At 41.9% G+C, this 16044-nt stretch overlaps 2 protein-coding genes and 1 long non-coding RNA gene across 9 annotated transcripts in view; 2 read left to right on the top strand and 1 right to left on the bottom strand.

The window, feature by feature from the left end:
• The first annotated feature begins 622 nt into the window (after window positions 1–622).
• LOC306936591 lies at window positions 623–1286 on the top strand. The gene is made up of 2 exons (XR_013791512.1): window positions 623–759; window positions 1138–1286. It is a non-coding gene; the product is annotated as an uncharacterized lncRNA (long non-coding RNA).
• A 4015-nt stretch (window positions 1287–5301) lies between these two features.
• On the bottom strand, window positions 5302–8181 carry dexi (Dexi homolog (mouse)). The gene is made up of 2 exons (XM_079520028.1): window positions 7194–8181; window positions 5302–6721 (listed from the first exon to the last, which is right to left on the bottom strand). The coding sequence occupies exon 1, from the start codon at window positions 7627–7629 to the stop codon at window positions 7360–7362; it is 270 nt and encodes an 89-aa protein (XP_079376154.1). The 5' UTR covers window positions 7630–8181; the 3' UTR covers window positions 5302–6721; window positions 7194–7359.
• Window positions 8182–8779: 598 nt separating this feature from the next.
• Window positions 8780–16044, top strand: part of clec16a (C-type lectin domain containing 16A) — a 57645-nt gene continuing 50380 nt past the window's right edge. For 6 of the 7 annotated variants that reach the window (XR_013791621.1, XR_013791622.1, XM_079521423.1 and 3 more), the window contains exons 1-5: window positions 8780–9255; window positions 10314–10442; window positions 11404–11537; window positions 12127–12275; window positions 15242–15347. Coding sequence is in view for 5 of the 7 variants with exons in the window: in XM_079521423.1 (XP_079377549.1) it covers window positions 9182–9255; window positions 10314–10442; window positions 11404–11537; window positions 12127–12275; window positions 15242–15347 (592 nt within the window). In the remaining 2 variants the exon portion in view is untranslated. The remainder of the gene's footprint in view (window positions 9256–10313; window positions 10443–11403; window positions 11538–12126; window positions 12276–15241; window positions 15348–16044) is intronic. The other variant, XM_079521421.1, reaches the window with a different exon arrangement.

Raw genomic sequence — 16044 nt, 5'->3', positions numbered from 1 at the left:
CACTGCCCGTATCACTGATGTTTGATAGCGTTCACGGTTCACTCCACCAAACTCCTCCTGACACACTTGCACGCACGCGCACGCACGCACGCACGCACACTTGTTGATGCTGTCCTTCATAGAATACCACTTCCTTTGTGATGGAATATGTACAGGTCCTGACCCACAGCCCCATCTGTACATGATCTTTGACACACAATCACTCTGTATGTGTTTACATCACATCATTTTTTTATCACATTCATACTCCTGCTTTGTCTCCTTGCTATCGATGGTGAGACTCGCATTATCTTCTGGCCATATTGTAGCTTGTGCAAATATCTGTGTTTAATACACTTCAAAATAAACATAATAAAAGTTGTTGTGAGACCCTCTGTTTGCTCTGAGTACTGAATGACCAGTAGTCACCACATTTAATAGAGGTTTTAGAACATATAACACTTCTGTCAAATTATTCAGATTCTAGTGATCCTCAGGGTGTTTTCTTTTCCTGATTCATGCAGTCAGTAATTCACATGGGTAGCTTCTGAGAATACAGTTGACCCCGCCCACTGACTTCTTATGAATGGAAAGGTGAAACGAAACGTAAAAGTGAAACGAAACATAAAGGTTTATGCCTTCTTGCACATTGGTCACCTCTTTCCATGAGGCCTCGCCCAGCTCAGGGACACTACTGTATAAAGCCAGGCAAGTTACACTATCAGGAAAACCTCTATTGTCAGCCTGCATACCGACGTAGACGTAGTCCAACTTTAGGAGGTAAGTGAATGATTTTAGCCTACATTGGAACAGATTTTTTTGTAATTGTTTAAAATATAATCAGTATTTTTAAACAAATAAGAATAAAAACTAGTTTCAGTTGTTTGATATTTATTTGCGTCAGTCAGTATAACTTGACTTTAAAATTAGATCTAATCTATACAACTTTTAAAACATGTTTTTTTTTCACACATCACGTGAATAAAGGAGTAAAAACTGGAACGAGGATTGGAAAAATATAAAAGCCACATGAATTTAGTTTGCTTGTGCAGAGGCCATTTATGCATTATTTTTTATTCCACACAAAGATTCTTATTTTGTATGCATTTCACTTCAGCTCATTTTATACACCTACTAATAGTATCTCTGTTTTGACAGTGACACCAACATGAGTAGGCCTATGTTCAAATGGGCTGAGGCTGACTTCACTCTCCCACCTGGAGTAGAACGCTTCAGTGGTTCAGCTCCAACATCTGGTAGAACCTATATCATGTACCATGGAACATACAAGCAAAATGAAAATTCCATCAAGGCCCACGGCTTCACCCAGTCTAGGGACGGGATGCTGGGCCGTGGGGTGTACCTCAGCCGGGACCTGGAGAAAGCCAGCCGATACCCCCTTGCTCTCCATGAGTCCCAGCGTGTTGTCTTTGCGGTGCGAGTCAATGTGGGCAAAGTGATTGCCATCAATAAACAAGGCCATCCGATGCAGCACACCTGGCATGACTACGGTTATGACACGGCCTGGGTGCCCCCCGATTGTGGCATGGTGGAAAGCGGTTTGGAAGAGAATTGCATCTGGGACCCCAAACGCATCTTCATTCTGAATACCATCTCACCCCAGATGATGACCTCTGCAACACCACAGTGGGGCTACCAATAAGAGGCCTCAGTTATTATTACCATGTTAGCCTTGTTTTCCTATTTTTGTTACTCGATCACTGTATTCTGGCTAATAAATTGATCTAAAAAATAAGAGTGAGTTTTAAGTGAATTTGTTAGTGTCAGAACAGTTATTTTCATTCAATAGTGTACTGGAATTACAGATTTCATGGTGAATTTCATGGCGAATAATCAGACACTAGGAATTTAATTTAACTTTATTGTAATGTACATTACTTGCATTCTATTCTATATACTGTAGAAATGTTACACTAATGCCCACACTTTCAGTCCCACAAATCAAACTACTTCCATCACAAAAGGGCCACTTTAAAAGCTGCAAAGGTGAGTATTATACTGTATATCATATGGCTATTCTAGAGATTGCTGGCTTTTCAAAGGACTTGCTTGATGTTGCTTGATGACAGAAGGAGGAGATCAAGTTCTACCAGCTAAACAATTTGTTTGGTTTGGCATGGTATGGTTTCCATTAAGGTGATCAGGTATTCTCTGTTGATGAGAAAGTAAAATGTAACAAAGGAACACTACAAGTTATTTGATTTGATTTATTAGATATCAAATAAATGTTACATGCTCCTCACGGGAACAACAAATACATGAGTGATTAATGAAGGGCATGCCAGGATTTCAGTTGAATGCAGTGTCACAATGGTATGATGTGAACCTAACTTTGTTCAGAGGTGAGCTAAGTTTTAGGTTCGAGGAGGTCCCAGGCCAGGCTGTGCATGGAGGGTTTCCATGGATTATGATTGTGGAGTGTTATAGTTGCTTATTGTGTGTATTGCATAGTTTTATTTTACGGAACTATGTGTGTGGGTGGCTGGCTGGCTGGCTGGGCCTGAGCACGAAAACAGCATGGTTGTTTTTCACCACCTGTGTGCAACCTAACACACACACAAACACACACACACGCACATATTAACTGTATATATGATGATTTCGGGTGTGACAGTACAGTACAGTAGAGGGTACAGTAGAGGGACCCCCACACGGTAACTGTCATTTCTCAACCGTTTCGGACGTGGGGCGGCTCGCCGGAACCGGCCCAGCCCCATGGGCGCATTCCTGGGGGTCTGGATGTTCCGGGACTCCCCGGAGACCCCCACATGGTAACTCATTTCTCTACCGTTTCGGCCGTGGGGCGGCTCGCCGGAACCGGGCCAGCACCCTGGCCGTGGTCCTGTGGGTCTGGAACTTCCGGGGACCACCACACAGAGTTGCACCACTCACTTCACACAGGTGTGATTTTCTATTCTTATTGCTTGGCCCCTGTTATCGCTGCTTTCAGCTATATTTGCTAGTAATTATATCAGTTCCACTGTATGTGTAGTCATTATGATGCACTTGGTGCCATGTGTTACAGTAATTGTGGTGTCCCTCAGTAAAATGATCAAATATTTGCATTGTGCCTCATGCTTGCTGGCCTGTTGCGGCCTGTTGCACACCAAAAATATCTGATCTCTTCTGCGCATGAGGCGTATACAGTGAAGTATGAATTGGGCTTTCATGTATTGATGTGCACTATTTTAGGGGTGACTGCACACCTGCTCCATTTCTAGCTGGATTTTGTTCTGAAATTATACATACATACTTTTTTTTAATATAGCAGAAACATTATTGACTATCATTCAATGGTACATTAGGATTTTAAAAGGTTGACAACTCTTGGCATGAGGTTGAAAAAGTACATTTTTTAATGACTAGCTACAATTTACAGTAGTTTTAGTACGCACCCTGTGCTCTTTGACTCCCTTCCTTACTTTCACGGGTTACCCCATTCACTTCCCCAGTGGATGACCTAAACACTATAGTGCTTCCAACTTCGATGAACTGTTTTCTTCTATCCTGGCTCAAAATATATATATATGTTTTTAAATCACTTTTTATGCATTTTACTTGTAATACAAATGAGTCCCCCACTCATTTGTATTCCAAGTATGTAGAATGAGGACAATTTTGATCGTGCCGTTTAAAAAAAAAACATGTTAGCCTTGAACGTGACATGCTGTGTTTTTTGATTGAGTTATTGTCCTGTTACTGATCCACAATCATATCTGCCCTTACAGATTATTGGAAATGTTCTCAAAACAGCAGTTTTGAGTACATTTTAGGACATCCAGTTCCTGTACTGGTTGTTGTAGTAGGCTACTAGCTCTCTCTTGTGGACAAAATAATGAATTACAGAACAAAGCAGGTTTAAAGTTAGAATATTTAGAAATTACTAACTGGTAATTTAAATAAAGACAAACGAGTCCTACATGCTTGCATTCACTCGTTTAATACAGTACACTTCAGAAAATACAACTTTCTTAGCTTATTATAACGTGTGCATTTCCACGAGGCAAGGAAAGTTGCAGTGGAGGTGCTCCAGCATGGACCAGGCTTTATGTCCACGACAGTGATCAGGGTAGAAGCTTGACAATTTAATCCCCAGCCAGGCCGAAGTTTAACATATAAAATAGAACATCGTCATCCAATTTGTATTATCAACCAGTCAAGTATGACTTTTATAAATCAAAACTACACAAGGTGACAACTTAGCCGATATGGCACTAAGGGCCGACCGTTTAAAGAGAATAGTCCTGCACCCTGTATTCGCTTACAAGTGTATTAACCACTTACACTTGTATGAGAAATGCCTAAAAAACTCTAACTCTTTACGTCTAAAAAGTAAAATAATTATAGGGTTATTTGTGGCATTATTTCACCTACAGTACATCTCCAAAACAGGGATGCCAGGCAGAAAGTGGTTTATGCAACATTTCCGTCAACCAATCTTCATCATGAAGTTTGGTTGCATTACTACAATTGTATGTAAAGTGTGCAGCACTACTCTCTATTAACGGTCATCGGTTTCTGTCCTACGCACCCGTCCAGAGAAAATAGGTGTGCAAAAGGACATTATCTATTTGTACACACAGCCACAGTGCTTTGGCTGGTTGTAATTTCCCACCCTGACCACAAAGATACCAGTCCACAGACGATCTTCTACACAGACAGACCTCCGCCACTGAAAAATCAAGCGATTTGCAGGAAACTAGCAATAACAGCATAAAGGCATAGTCCACCGACCAACCGCAGAACAGTTTTCTTACAAAACAAGGATTGTCCAGAAGTGTAATCTTGGCATGACCCAGTGTGTATCAACCCACTTGAAAAAATACTGCCATTTACATCACAGATGGAACAGTCTTAGGCTTATACCTAAAACTTGATCCACCTATGGCAAATATTTACACCGTTAATGATTTATCTAGTTTACAATTACAATCCTTTTTACATTCCCTTTTTAAAATGGTGTAAGTTGCAGCATAAAAGGTTTCTACTAAAGTCAGATAAGTTAATCTGTGTGTGTGTGTCAAATCAATACATGTACAGTACGTGATTAGCACAATTTGCCAAATTACATCAACCATGCTCAGTTTCTACGTTTTTTCTGGGGTATAATTTTGAACTGAGCAACATTTTTTTTTTTACTGAAGGCTGAGATTAAACAGAACCATGTTTGCGGAGGAACAGCATTCAGGACAGGTTCAGACATTCTGGACCAAAACATGTTCAGATTATAATATGAAACATGCTTGTACAAATATTTAGCTTTTTTTCTCCTTTGTAGCATTTATCTGTACATTTTGTTACACATACATTTCCTTTCTAAGTGTAAGGTATGAGTCTGGCAAAATTGGCAAATCAAAGTAAAGTTCACTCCAAATGTACATTACAGTACTTGAAAGTATGTTTCTGGGGCTTCAGACTAGAGTTGAGAGGCCTGCAAATGTCTGTTAAATTTCAAGTTTACTCAACTGTCCAATTATAACAATCAAGCTAATAATACCTGGCAGTACTGGACCACTTATTGCATGCCTGGACCTGGCCACCTTAACCAAGTAGGCAAATTAATTCTATACCTGATTCTGCATACAACCTATATAACCAAGTCACGTGTTTTTGCCAACAATATATCTTCATATAAATTGAGATTCAGGGGAGAAGAAAATAAATTGAAAATTCTAATTGAAAGTAATTCACACAACATTCCACCAAAGAAAAAAGAATAATCCTCACATATAAAGAATATATAAAGCACCCAAACAAAATCACAAGTCTGTGGCTTACACACACCTGTAAGTGAAATTATGTTTATGTAAAATAAAAATAAAAGAAAGCACACTGAATATGGCAAATATTTGGGGCTACCTAAGAAGTGCCTGTGTTAACATTACATTACAGCATCTTTCCACTTTCAAGGTTGTCCATTGATAAGCAGGTCATATACAGACGTCTGACTGATGCAGTTTGCATTTTGTTAGCAGTTTACGGTAGTAAAATGTGTACACATGATTGAGAGAATCAAATGGTGTTGGGTGGGTGGCCAGAAGGCATTTAAGAAATGACTATTGAGACTTTCTTCATTCGTTTTCTGCAGTGAATTCAACACCACAGCAATCATTGCAAGGGCTTAAATTGCTCACGGGAGCGCCATGGTAGAGCCGAGCATTTAAAAAAATCCGGCATTGTGCCGTTGTCTTAATTTTATCATGTGTCCAGTGACAGTCTGTTCTTCCCATATTGGATCCAGGCTCGGAGTGCCCAGCAAGGCTCCTGAGGCTATCTCTATCCCTGATGCAGACATACTGTTTAATGTAGTAGTACATACTGTATGTATGACCATGAAGTTCATGTGTCAAATCGCACACATGTGCTGCCAACTACCATCCATCACAGTGGTATTTGACATAAAAAAATGATTCATGGTATTTCACAATCTGAACTCTGCAGGTTTGGTAGACAAAGTAACGGACAGCCACCGACCACAACTGCCAGCAAGGTGGCTAGCGTGGAACACCTCACATCTCTGGTGAGATGCAGTGTTCCCCCTCTCCGCAGCCACCATACAATGTTTACGTTAAACCCATCTCTAGACTCTATTGTTATTAGATTGGCAACAAATTGAATGACAGCTTATGCAGGGTTAGGTAAACAACCTTCACACCAGAGAATAGGCTGTCCTTATGGCCATCGGTTTCTTTGGGACGACCTGCTTTTGAGACGGGACAACCTGTGTGAAAACATGGCAAAGGTCATTAGGGTGGGTCATGAACAAACAAACATTTCTTGCAGTTTTACTTGACTTCATGAATAGTGGCAATTGTGGCAGATTACGTATCTCTTTTTTTCAAATCTCCAATCACACAACTAAAGCCACTCTGTCAGTGAAGGGCAAACAGAGAGTTGGAGCTTATAAGTGTTTATTATTTTACATGGGCCTGCAGTGAAAAGAAACCCAGTTGCTTTGGGGAAAGGTTAGCCCCTTTCGGGAATCGGGACCCTTGGTTACCTTTTCAGTTTTTGGGACGACCTCCCAAATACAGAAAAGGTAACCAAGGGTCCCGAAAGGGGCTAGGGAAAGGTGAGATTTCACTGTTGGATTCGGCTCGTCTTAAATATGGCAAAGTTTCCCTATTAAATAGTTTAATGCTTGATGCACAACACAATTATGTATAATTTGTCCCAGAGAGTTGATGGCTTACTTTTTCACACAGGGGTCTGTGCAGTCAAAAGGCAGCAACAGCATCTGATTTAAGACACTAAAGACAGTCTTTAGTCTTATCGTCACCACACTGGAGGAGGAGGTCACTTCAGGCCTCTGCATCATCATCATCATCACCTCCTCCTGGTCCTGAATCCTGTGCCCCGTCACTCCATGTAGCCCTCAAAGACATCCAGTTCCGTGTCCGTGTCGTAGGGCACAGAGGCCGGGTCGGACAGCACCCCTAGGTCCACCAGCGCCTGGTCCATGTCCTCGGGCAGGAACACTATACCCACATTCAGGACGATGTACTCCATCAGAAAGGCATAGTAGAGGATGAGGACGTTCACAAAAAACAGGCCCAGATAAAACATATATGGGAGTTCGTCGAAGAGCGATTCCACTGAATCTAGCCGAGCATGAATGGAGTGTGTCATAGAAAAGACAACCGTGTGTGTGTGTGTCACTTGGTTCACGGTGCTAACGAGGTGTCCATGTCGGCTCGAGTTATTGAGCCGCAGACAGTTCCACAAGTTCTGAACTTCCCAGCTGTGAAATCTCAGCTCATCCGTGTGGTCCACAACACCACGACAGCAGATCCGCTACACTCCGACGGCCGCGTCGTCTCGTTCATTGCTATAAATATAGAGGGGTATGATCAAAATGTCGTACTGCTGGCTCCATGTATTCTTGACATTGTTCCTATTAAGGTTGCGGATCATCAATCTGCAACATGGGGCTAAAAACAGTAGTAGCAAGCAGAGGCTAAGTAAAACCGCACTACGATGACTTCAACAACCAGACCCGTTTCACTCTTCAGACAGACATCCGCAGTTGACGACTTGTGTAAAATCACCATGTATAATCAGAAAGGGGAACCCGTTGGTATTATTAATGCTCTCTTATGTTATTGCGCTGCTAATGTTTTCCCAAACAGCATCAAAACAGTCCGACCGACAACGAAACGTGTCATCGTCACAGCCTCGCCGTCTGGTTGGCTGGTCCAGAGACGTCACCTGCGTCCTGTGTTGTGATTCGTCAGTCCTGGACGTCAATGTCTCTGGGTCCCTCCCTCCCCGGAGAAAACGTCGCAAACTTTAATCGTCACCATCGGACGACGACGAAGGCAGAGTTGTAGTTTTTCCTTTGTATGTGGCCGTATGCGGCGCTAGGCCATGTCGTAGCGAACCAACTACAAGTCCCAAACATCTCACCACTCTATGGGCCCAATTCTTTTACAGTCTATGGCCCAATCAGAGCCATAGAGTAAGACAGAGTTACGACAACTCCGTTCACTTCATGGGGCCAGTCTCTTCTACATAGACTTTGGGGTTTGTCCTTTTTAAAATATACTCTAAGCTTTGCAAGAGTGTCTGGCTGCTTTGTCCCCATTTGTCCCTTTATATACTCTATGCATTTGTCCCTTCAAAAGGGGACAACCGGAAGTTTACGGAATGCATTGGAGTCTATGGGCTCGCGCGAGTACATGAACCACGTGACCAGGCTGTTTTCTTCTGCCCCCTCAATGTCGTAACTCTGTCTTGAACACCAAAGATGGGGCCACTTTCACTGTCACCGACTTTACCTTACTAGTTTACACACATAACTCATTATTTATTATACAGTGTCAGTGACATAGGTACATATATACACATTGAACATAATATAATATTAATAGTGGTGGTTTCACCGACCTCACCATGCAGGCTCCTAGGCATCGGCTCCTCCACAAGTTTCAGTGTTACTAGCCTACAATATATTTTTTTCATGCTCTCGCGGTTGCCATCTGCTGGTAAAACATTATATACGTGGGACGTCTTGTTTCTGTTGGCTAGCTGCTAGCGTTCTGTAGAGGAGGTCGGGCAGCAGCAGCAGCTAATGGAGCCAACCACAACACAATACTAACGGTAGCCAAATAACAACAACAACAAGCAACAACAACCCGACACAGAAGGATCGTCGACCGCGGTCCAACCAACAACAGCAGCCATGTTCGGCCGGTCACGGAGCTGGGTCGGAGGACAGGGCAGAACCAAGAACATCCATTCCTTGGATCATTTGAAGTAGGGAACACTGCACACAGCCATCACGGTTACTTTAGCTAAGCTACCGTTAGCCATGATGTTGATGATGTTAGGATGTTGATCCATCCAAACGTTGACCCATCTTGCGTTGTGTATTAGTAATTAGTAATTCATGTTTATCTTTCTTTTCGTTTTAGGTGGACTGTTAGGATGTCATCGTAGCTAAATAACGCTATATAGTTGCCTGTTGGTGTTGGGTTGTCTTATTGCAGCAGGTGTTACAGCACAGGGGCGTGTAATACACACTGGGTGACCTGTTTAGTAGTAGTAACACTGTGTCTACAAGCCCTATAGATTCAGTGATATATATACATTACATACACAGCAAACGTATGGGATATGATATCCTCCATTCTAGGTCTACTAGAAAAGCTATAGCCTATGTGACATGTGTGTCACTTGAGTTTTTGTCACCATAAGCACAGCTCAAGATGACTTCATGACACATTTACTAATTTGTCAGCTCCTTATGTAACATCGTTGTGACATGCAGTTCCTCCATAAATACGAACAAATCGTACTGTACTTATGTATACATGAACTGATGAACACCTTGTTATTGTTTTTTTAATTTTTTATCCCACGATTTTGTAACCCATTTTTCACCCCTGTGTCAATTATCTAATGTGATCCTGGGCTCTACACACCCTTCGCCAACCTAGTCCCCATATATGGGGGACATGGGGAGAGCAACGGACTTGAACTCATGCTTCCTTCATGCCTGAGTGTCCAAGTTGCTCCTTTACACCTGACAGGGGGGAGTTTCCCTGGTTGGACGTAGCGCGTGGAAAGAACACGTTATTCCAACCAGTTCCTTTCCCCTCCATCAGGCGCCCCGGCTGGCCAGGGGGAGGCAGTTTAGAGACCAGGATTACTGCATGTTTTTTGTGAGGGTACCTACCCTAGGGGACACGGGGAGAACATGCAAACTCCACACAGAAAGGCCCTTTCGCCAACACCTTGGTTTTACTGTGTATTTGTCTCCACAGTAATTGATCTCCTTTTGTTTTCCCACTAATTTGTCTCGGAACCACCAGGTATATGTACCACGTCCTGACTAAGAACACTACGGTGACGGAACACAACAGGAACCTGCTGGTGGAGACTATTCGTTCCATCACAGAGATCCTGATCTGGGGGGACCAGAATGACAGCTCTGTGTTTGAGTAAGATCTGCTGCTCGTTAACGTCGTTAACCCATTAAGATCTGAGGGGGATTCTACAAACGCCTTCTAAATCAGTAGTTCTCACACTTTCCAGATTTTCCTTTTTTTTCCCTAAAAAAAATGGCAGATGTACAAGCTCGCAGCACGGCACGTAGTGACGCTCTTTGAGCTTGTATATCTGCTTTTTTTTAAAAAGCCAATGCAAAAATCTAAAATGACACTGATGCGTTTAATCTATCACCTACCCATTAGTACTGGTGCATGTATCTGATCAACACTTGACCTCTATATATTATTATAGCTCTATATTCATTTATGTTTAAAGTAACCTTTTCTTCCGTTATGAGGATAAGGTTTACTTAAATGAACTGCTCTTTAATGCCAGTGCACATGTATACCTGTATACACATCACATCAATTATTTGAGTGCTTTATACACCGAGTGACTGCACTTTTCTAGCATGGATAGTGGATTAGTTAATGAGTGGAATAGAACGTGAGAAACGACTATGATAGTGCTGAAAACGAGTAGTATTGTTATTAGACTTATTTTAAATCAAACTGTCGTTTACAGTCGCAGCTTTCCGATGACATCATGCTGTCTCATTGTTTTATTTGTTTGTTAATTGCAACTTCATATTCATGTTTTCAAGTCCAGCCTGGGGGTCTTCCTCCTTCTCTGAATACATACAAAAAATAAGAGATAAAAATATCATAAAGAGAAACCCTCGGACCTCCACCATTAATCTGGTTGGTGTTTTTTCTTCACATGGTATTTTTAGTCGCCACCTTCAGATATCTTCCAGTGAATAGTGTTAAAGAGAATATAATGCAAATATTATTAAATTCCTAGACGATGTTAACTCTCATGTCGTCTGTTGTCTTTCTCTTCTCGTGTGTGTGTGTGTGTGTGGGTGTGTGGGTGTGTGTGTGTGTGTGTGTGTGCGTGCGTGTGCACTAGCTTCTTCCTAGAGAAGAACATGTTCGCTTTCTTCCTGAACATCCTGCGTCAGAAGTCTGGTCGCTACGTCTGTGTTCAGCTCCTCCAGACCCTCAACATTCTGTTTGAGAATATCAGCCATGAGACCTCCCTCTGTAAGTCACTCACATTCACACACTCACATGTTTCATGGTGGAATAATCAGTGGGTTGTAGGAACGAACATTTGATGGTGGAATAATCAGTGGGTTGTAGGAACGAACATTTGATTCTTCCGATTATGTGTTGACACTAGCAGCAGTCAAGCTTGCGAGCGGCACGCTGCGACCGCTTCCGTCGGTAAACATAAAAAAACTGTTCGGTCGGTTTAAATAAATTAATCCGGTTTACTAGATGAAACTGGATTGTACCGTTTGAACCAAAAACCGCCACGTCCTTAGTTGACAGTGTCCGAAATGAACATCTATCCAATGTGGTAGATTGTCCTAAGTGGCTTCAGTGTACACCACTCTGGTTGGTAGACATTGATTGCAATGTATTATATCTAAAGCCTCCCCTTCCTTATCTTCCTCGTACCAACTGACTGCCTCTGTTGAGTTGGTCAACATTTCTTATCAAATTTGCCACAACCAGCTTGAGTTTACATGTACAGATACATACTATATACGATGTACATATGTGCGTGTTTGAAAACCAAAAACTTTCTGATGATGGACAAAACAAGAAAATTCTCTTCTCTTTTCAGATTACCTCCTGTCCAACAACCACGTTAACTCCATCATTGTCCATAAGTTTGACTTCTCAGACGAGGAGATCATGGCCTACTACATCTCCTTCCTCAAGACCCTGTCACTCAAACTCAACAACCACACAGTGCACTTCTTCTACAACGAGGTGAGGCCAGGAAGGGGTGGAGCCTGGAGCGATTTGGACGGGGGGAAAAGTGTAAAAAAGACTACAGCCTTTCACAGGAACTTGTGATGTCACTCAAAACTTATATAATTGACCACTTAAACCCTATATAATTTGTCATACAACATACTTAAAATAGCTGATTAACAACCTTTTGTATAGTTTAGAGCTTGTAAATCAGCTGAGCAGAGAGCACAGCTACTGTGAAATACTGCCATAATGCAAGCAGTTCACCTGCCAAAGTGTGTGGCTTTTAGTGAAGACTTACTGACTACAGTTGGTCGGTATTGACCAGCATCTTTCTGGTGTAGCATTGGAAGCAGAATTGTAGCATTGGAAGCAGAAATGGGATGTGGAATTCAGGGGAATGAGTAAGGGATAGATGAAGAGAGGCAAAGAATGTTAGAGGGTTATAAAACTTAATTATTTACACTCTGTAGGGAGATCAGTGCTCCCTACTGAGTGTAAATAATTGAGTTGAGTTTGCTGAGCACAACAGCAACAACTGTTGTCCTCAGCTGACCATGTTAAGAACATTCAAGTTGAACATCGTATTTGAGGATGACATATCACTTCACTTGTAGTTGTCAATTTTAGTCCTGGGTACCCATAGCACTGCTGACTTTCATTGTAAAGTTTCATTGTACAGTTAACTAATGGAGACCTTTGACTTTACGCAAATAGAGATTCCACTCCTTGCAAGTACTGCAAGTACTGTTGGCAGGGTTCCCAGTGGCCAGAGCAGAGAACTACTGTTTTGTGACATTAAAATGAACCATCTAATAATTATTCTTGTGTTTTGCAATACAGGTTGCTCCATTCTTTTAATATTTTCATCTTTGCTAGTTCTTCTATAGGATGTCTTAATTTCTCTCTCCCTCAACACTAAACAGGCACCCACATCCTCAGTAGCATTCATACAGACACAGGCATTCTCTAGTCTACCTTACTTGGAAAAGGGATTCACATGATCAAAGATAAACTCGTGATTGCATAGCGGATGTGTTAACACATACAGTATGTTTCTCAAACATTTGTTATATCTAGACAGAGGAGGAACACTAACACAAAATCGTACATTTTTGTTAACCTGTATTGTTTCATCGGTGGCCTGTATGTTTGGGGGAAAGTTATTGGTGTACTGTAGATGGTAGAATTGTTTGTCCCTGAAGCCAAAACCATACCCGTGTGTGTGTAGATCTGAGAGGCCTGGACAGGTGTAAACAACACGATGGTTTGCTTTCGTTGCTCCCAAATGAATTATCATGTCGAGGTTTTAAGTTGCTTTGAGTTACCACTTGTAAAACTAAAGATTTTCACCTGAATGCAATGTTGTACATTCCATTTAGTCAATCTGAGGCGGACACCATCCATCTATTCGTTTTAATTTGAGCCACTTTTCAGAAGGCGGCTCGCTGAGGTAGCACTTTCAGCAGGGCACCCCAGACTTCCCTTTCTTGGCCACATTAGTCAGCTTTGACAGGGGGATCCCGAGGCATTCCCTACCCAGGCCAGCATGGAGGAGATATAATCCATCCACCTGGTCCTCTGTCTGCCCCGTGGCCTCCTCTCAGATGGACATGCCTGGAAAGTCCTGTGGGCTGAGCAGGAGGCCAATTCCATTTTTAACTACTTTTTTTATTCAGCTAATGACTTTAGCTTATCCTGGTCCTGTCAGATCTACACAACTCACATCTTATGTTCAGGAAGGTCAATTCTGGACTTGGTTTGGGTTATCAGGGTCAGACTATTTTCATTCGCCGTGACCTCTGGGTGAACTTTCAAACTCTGACCCTCAGCCGTGATTGTCTAGAGGTCTGTGTGAATGAGGAACAGTCGAGTATGGGCACAGGGACTCGCAGAGAGAGATGACGGCTAGACGGAGACCAATTCACCAACAGCAACACACTGCCATGTTGCTACCTTTTCACTACACAGTAAAATCCCAAGTGTTTATGTAATGGTTCCATTTGGTTCCCTTTGTACTGTTGTACACTTTCTTAACAGGGTTTTACTGTGTAGCTGTGCTGTTGTTGAATTTGTCCCCCTGTATATATGTCTACTTTTACAGGTGTGAACAAGTATATCATTAATGGCACACGTGTTGTACGGTCAAAAGCAGAGTGAGCCATACTTGCTGATTTTTGCTGGCAACAGTATGAACAATCCATAAATAAAGTCAAGTGTGTTCTTTTTGCCAGATATATAAAAGAAGAATATGAAAAAACATGACATAATTTTGGGGAATGTATCAGGTGTAAGACCAATTGGACTTTTTGCTCACTGTCACAAATACTACAACAGAATAAATCAAATGGGGGAATATAATACTCCACACACACACACACATATAGTATAGGCTGGCTTATTTGGTGCTAAATTAAAATTTGAACTAACTGCTTTCAGGTAACTTCTTCTAGTCCTCATTTCCATTATATATATGCAGTAGTTGAAAGGAAATTCTACTATACCTGTAGTCAGACTACACATTATTGACTAACATGAGCTGCTGTACTAGACTATGTTCTGTGTAGAATATACAGTACAACAATAATTACTTATTATTAACTATTGACTAATTATCTGTCATATTGGTCCATATTAATACTACTCTATTTTCTTAAAATAAAATAATAAATAAAATACTACACATGATCAAATTGATTCTCCTGTTACTATCCATAATTATTCTAAACGGCAAAGACATGCAATTCTGTATGTGAAACAATGCCCGTAAGCATGATACTGCTTTTAATAGATGGGATATTAGGTCATGTCCTAATAATATCTGATTATAATTATTGTTGATATTATTATTATATGAAATTAGAATACTAATGTAGGTAGCATCTCTCACTCTCTCTGTGGTCTTTTGTGGCCGTGCCATGCTGTGCCATACCAATGCCGTGCTCACCGGCGCCCTCCCCCTCTCTGTCTCCCACACACAGCACACTAATGACTTTGCCCTGTACACCGAGGCCATTAAGTTTTTCAACCACTCCGAAAGCATGGTCCGCATCGCCGTACGCACCATCACACTCAACGTCTACAAAGGTGAGTGGTGGGAACACATGCGTGCGTGTGCGCACACACACACACAGACACTCAGGTGCAGACACATCACACCACACGTAGTAGGATGCTGCGTTCGCCTGCTGCTTCTTCTCTTCGCTTGTCCGCCTGTCTCTTCTCGCTACTGCTTCTGCTGCATGAGCATGACATAACAGGTAACGCTTTAACACACACACACACACACACACACACACACGTACGTTAAATCTACCGTCCAGATTTTGCTGTGTAGTACGCAAAGCCTATGCAGTATGCAAAGCCAGCTGAACTATTATGTGTTAATGTGTATTCCCATACACATCCTATAAAATAAACACTAATTCCATGGAAGCAACAGTATTCAACCACCTGTATCGAAACAGTACAGTGCTACAATAGGTAATTTGAAGTAACCCTTTCGATGAGTATCACTCAACAACAATTACCTATTTCCAAAAAGCCAAAGAATCTGTCAGGTGACCAAGCGCTTATTCAGTTGAAAAATATGTCATTTTTGTGGAGGCTTCTGTTGCCCTCTCTCTCTCTCTCTGCACTGTGCTGTGACTACGTCACCTTCCCTTCTCCTTGCTGTGACTGCTACTGCAATATTTGTGACTCTGACGGCCAAGCTACACCAGGCTTGTTTCGTGCGTTTACCCTAAACGCGTGCGTTTTTTTAAATAGGACTGGACCTAAATTC

This window comes from Electrona antarctica (assembly GCF_951216825.1).
Source record: "Electrona antarctica genome assembly, chromosome: 14".
In the NCBI taxonomy this organism is placed as follows: Eukaryota; Metazoa; Chordata; class Actinopteri; order Myctophiformes; family Myctophidae; genus Electrona; species Electrona antarctica.
Note: the sequence above shows the minus strand (reverse complement) of the source record. Positions and strands in the feature narration are given on the sequence as shown.

Bases quoted from the DNA above. Each gene is read 5' to 3' on its own strand.
- dexi (XM_079520028.1), bottom strand. From the start codon at position 7,629: ATGACACACTCCATTCATGCTCGGCTAGATTCAGTGGAATCGCTCTTC.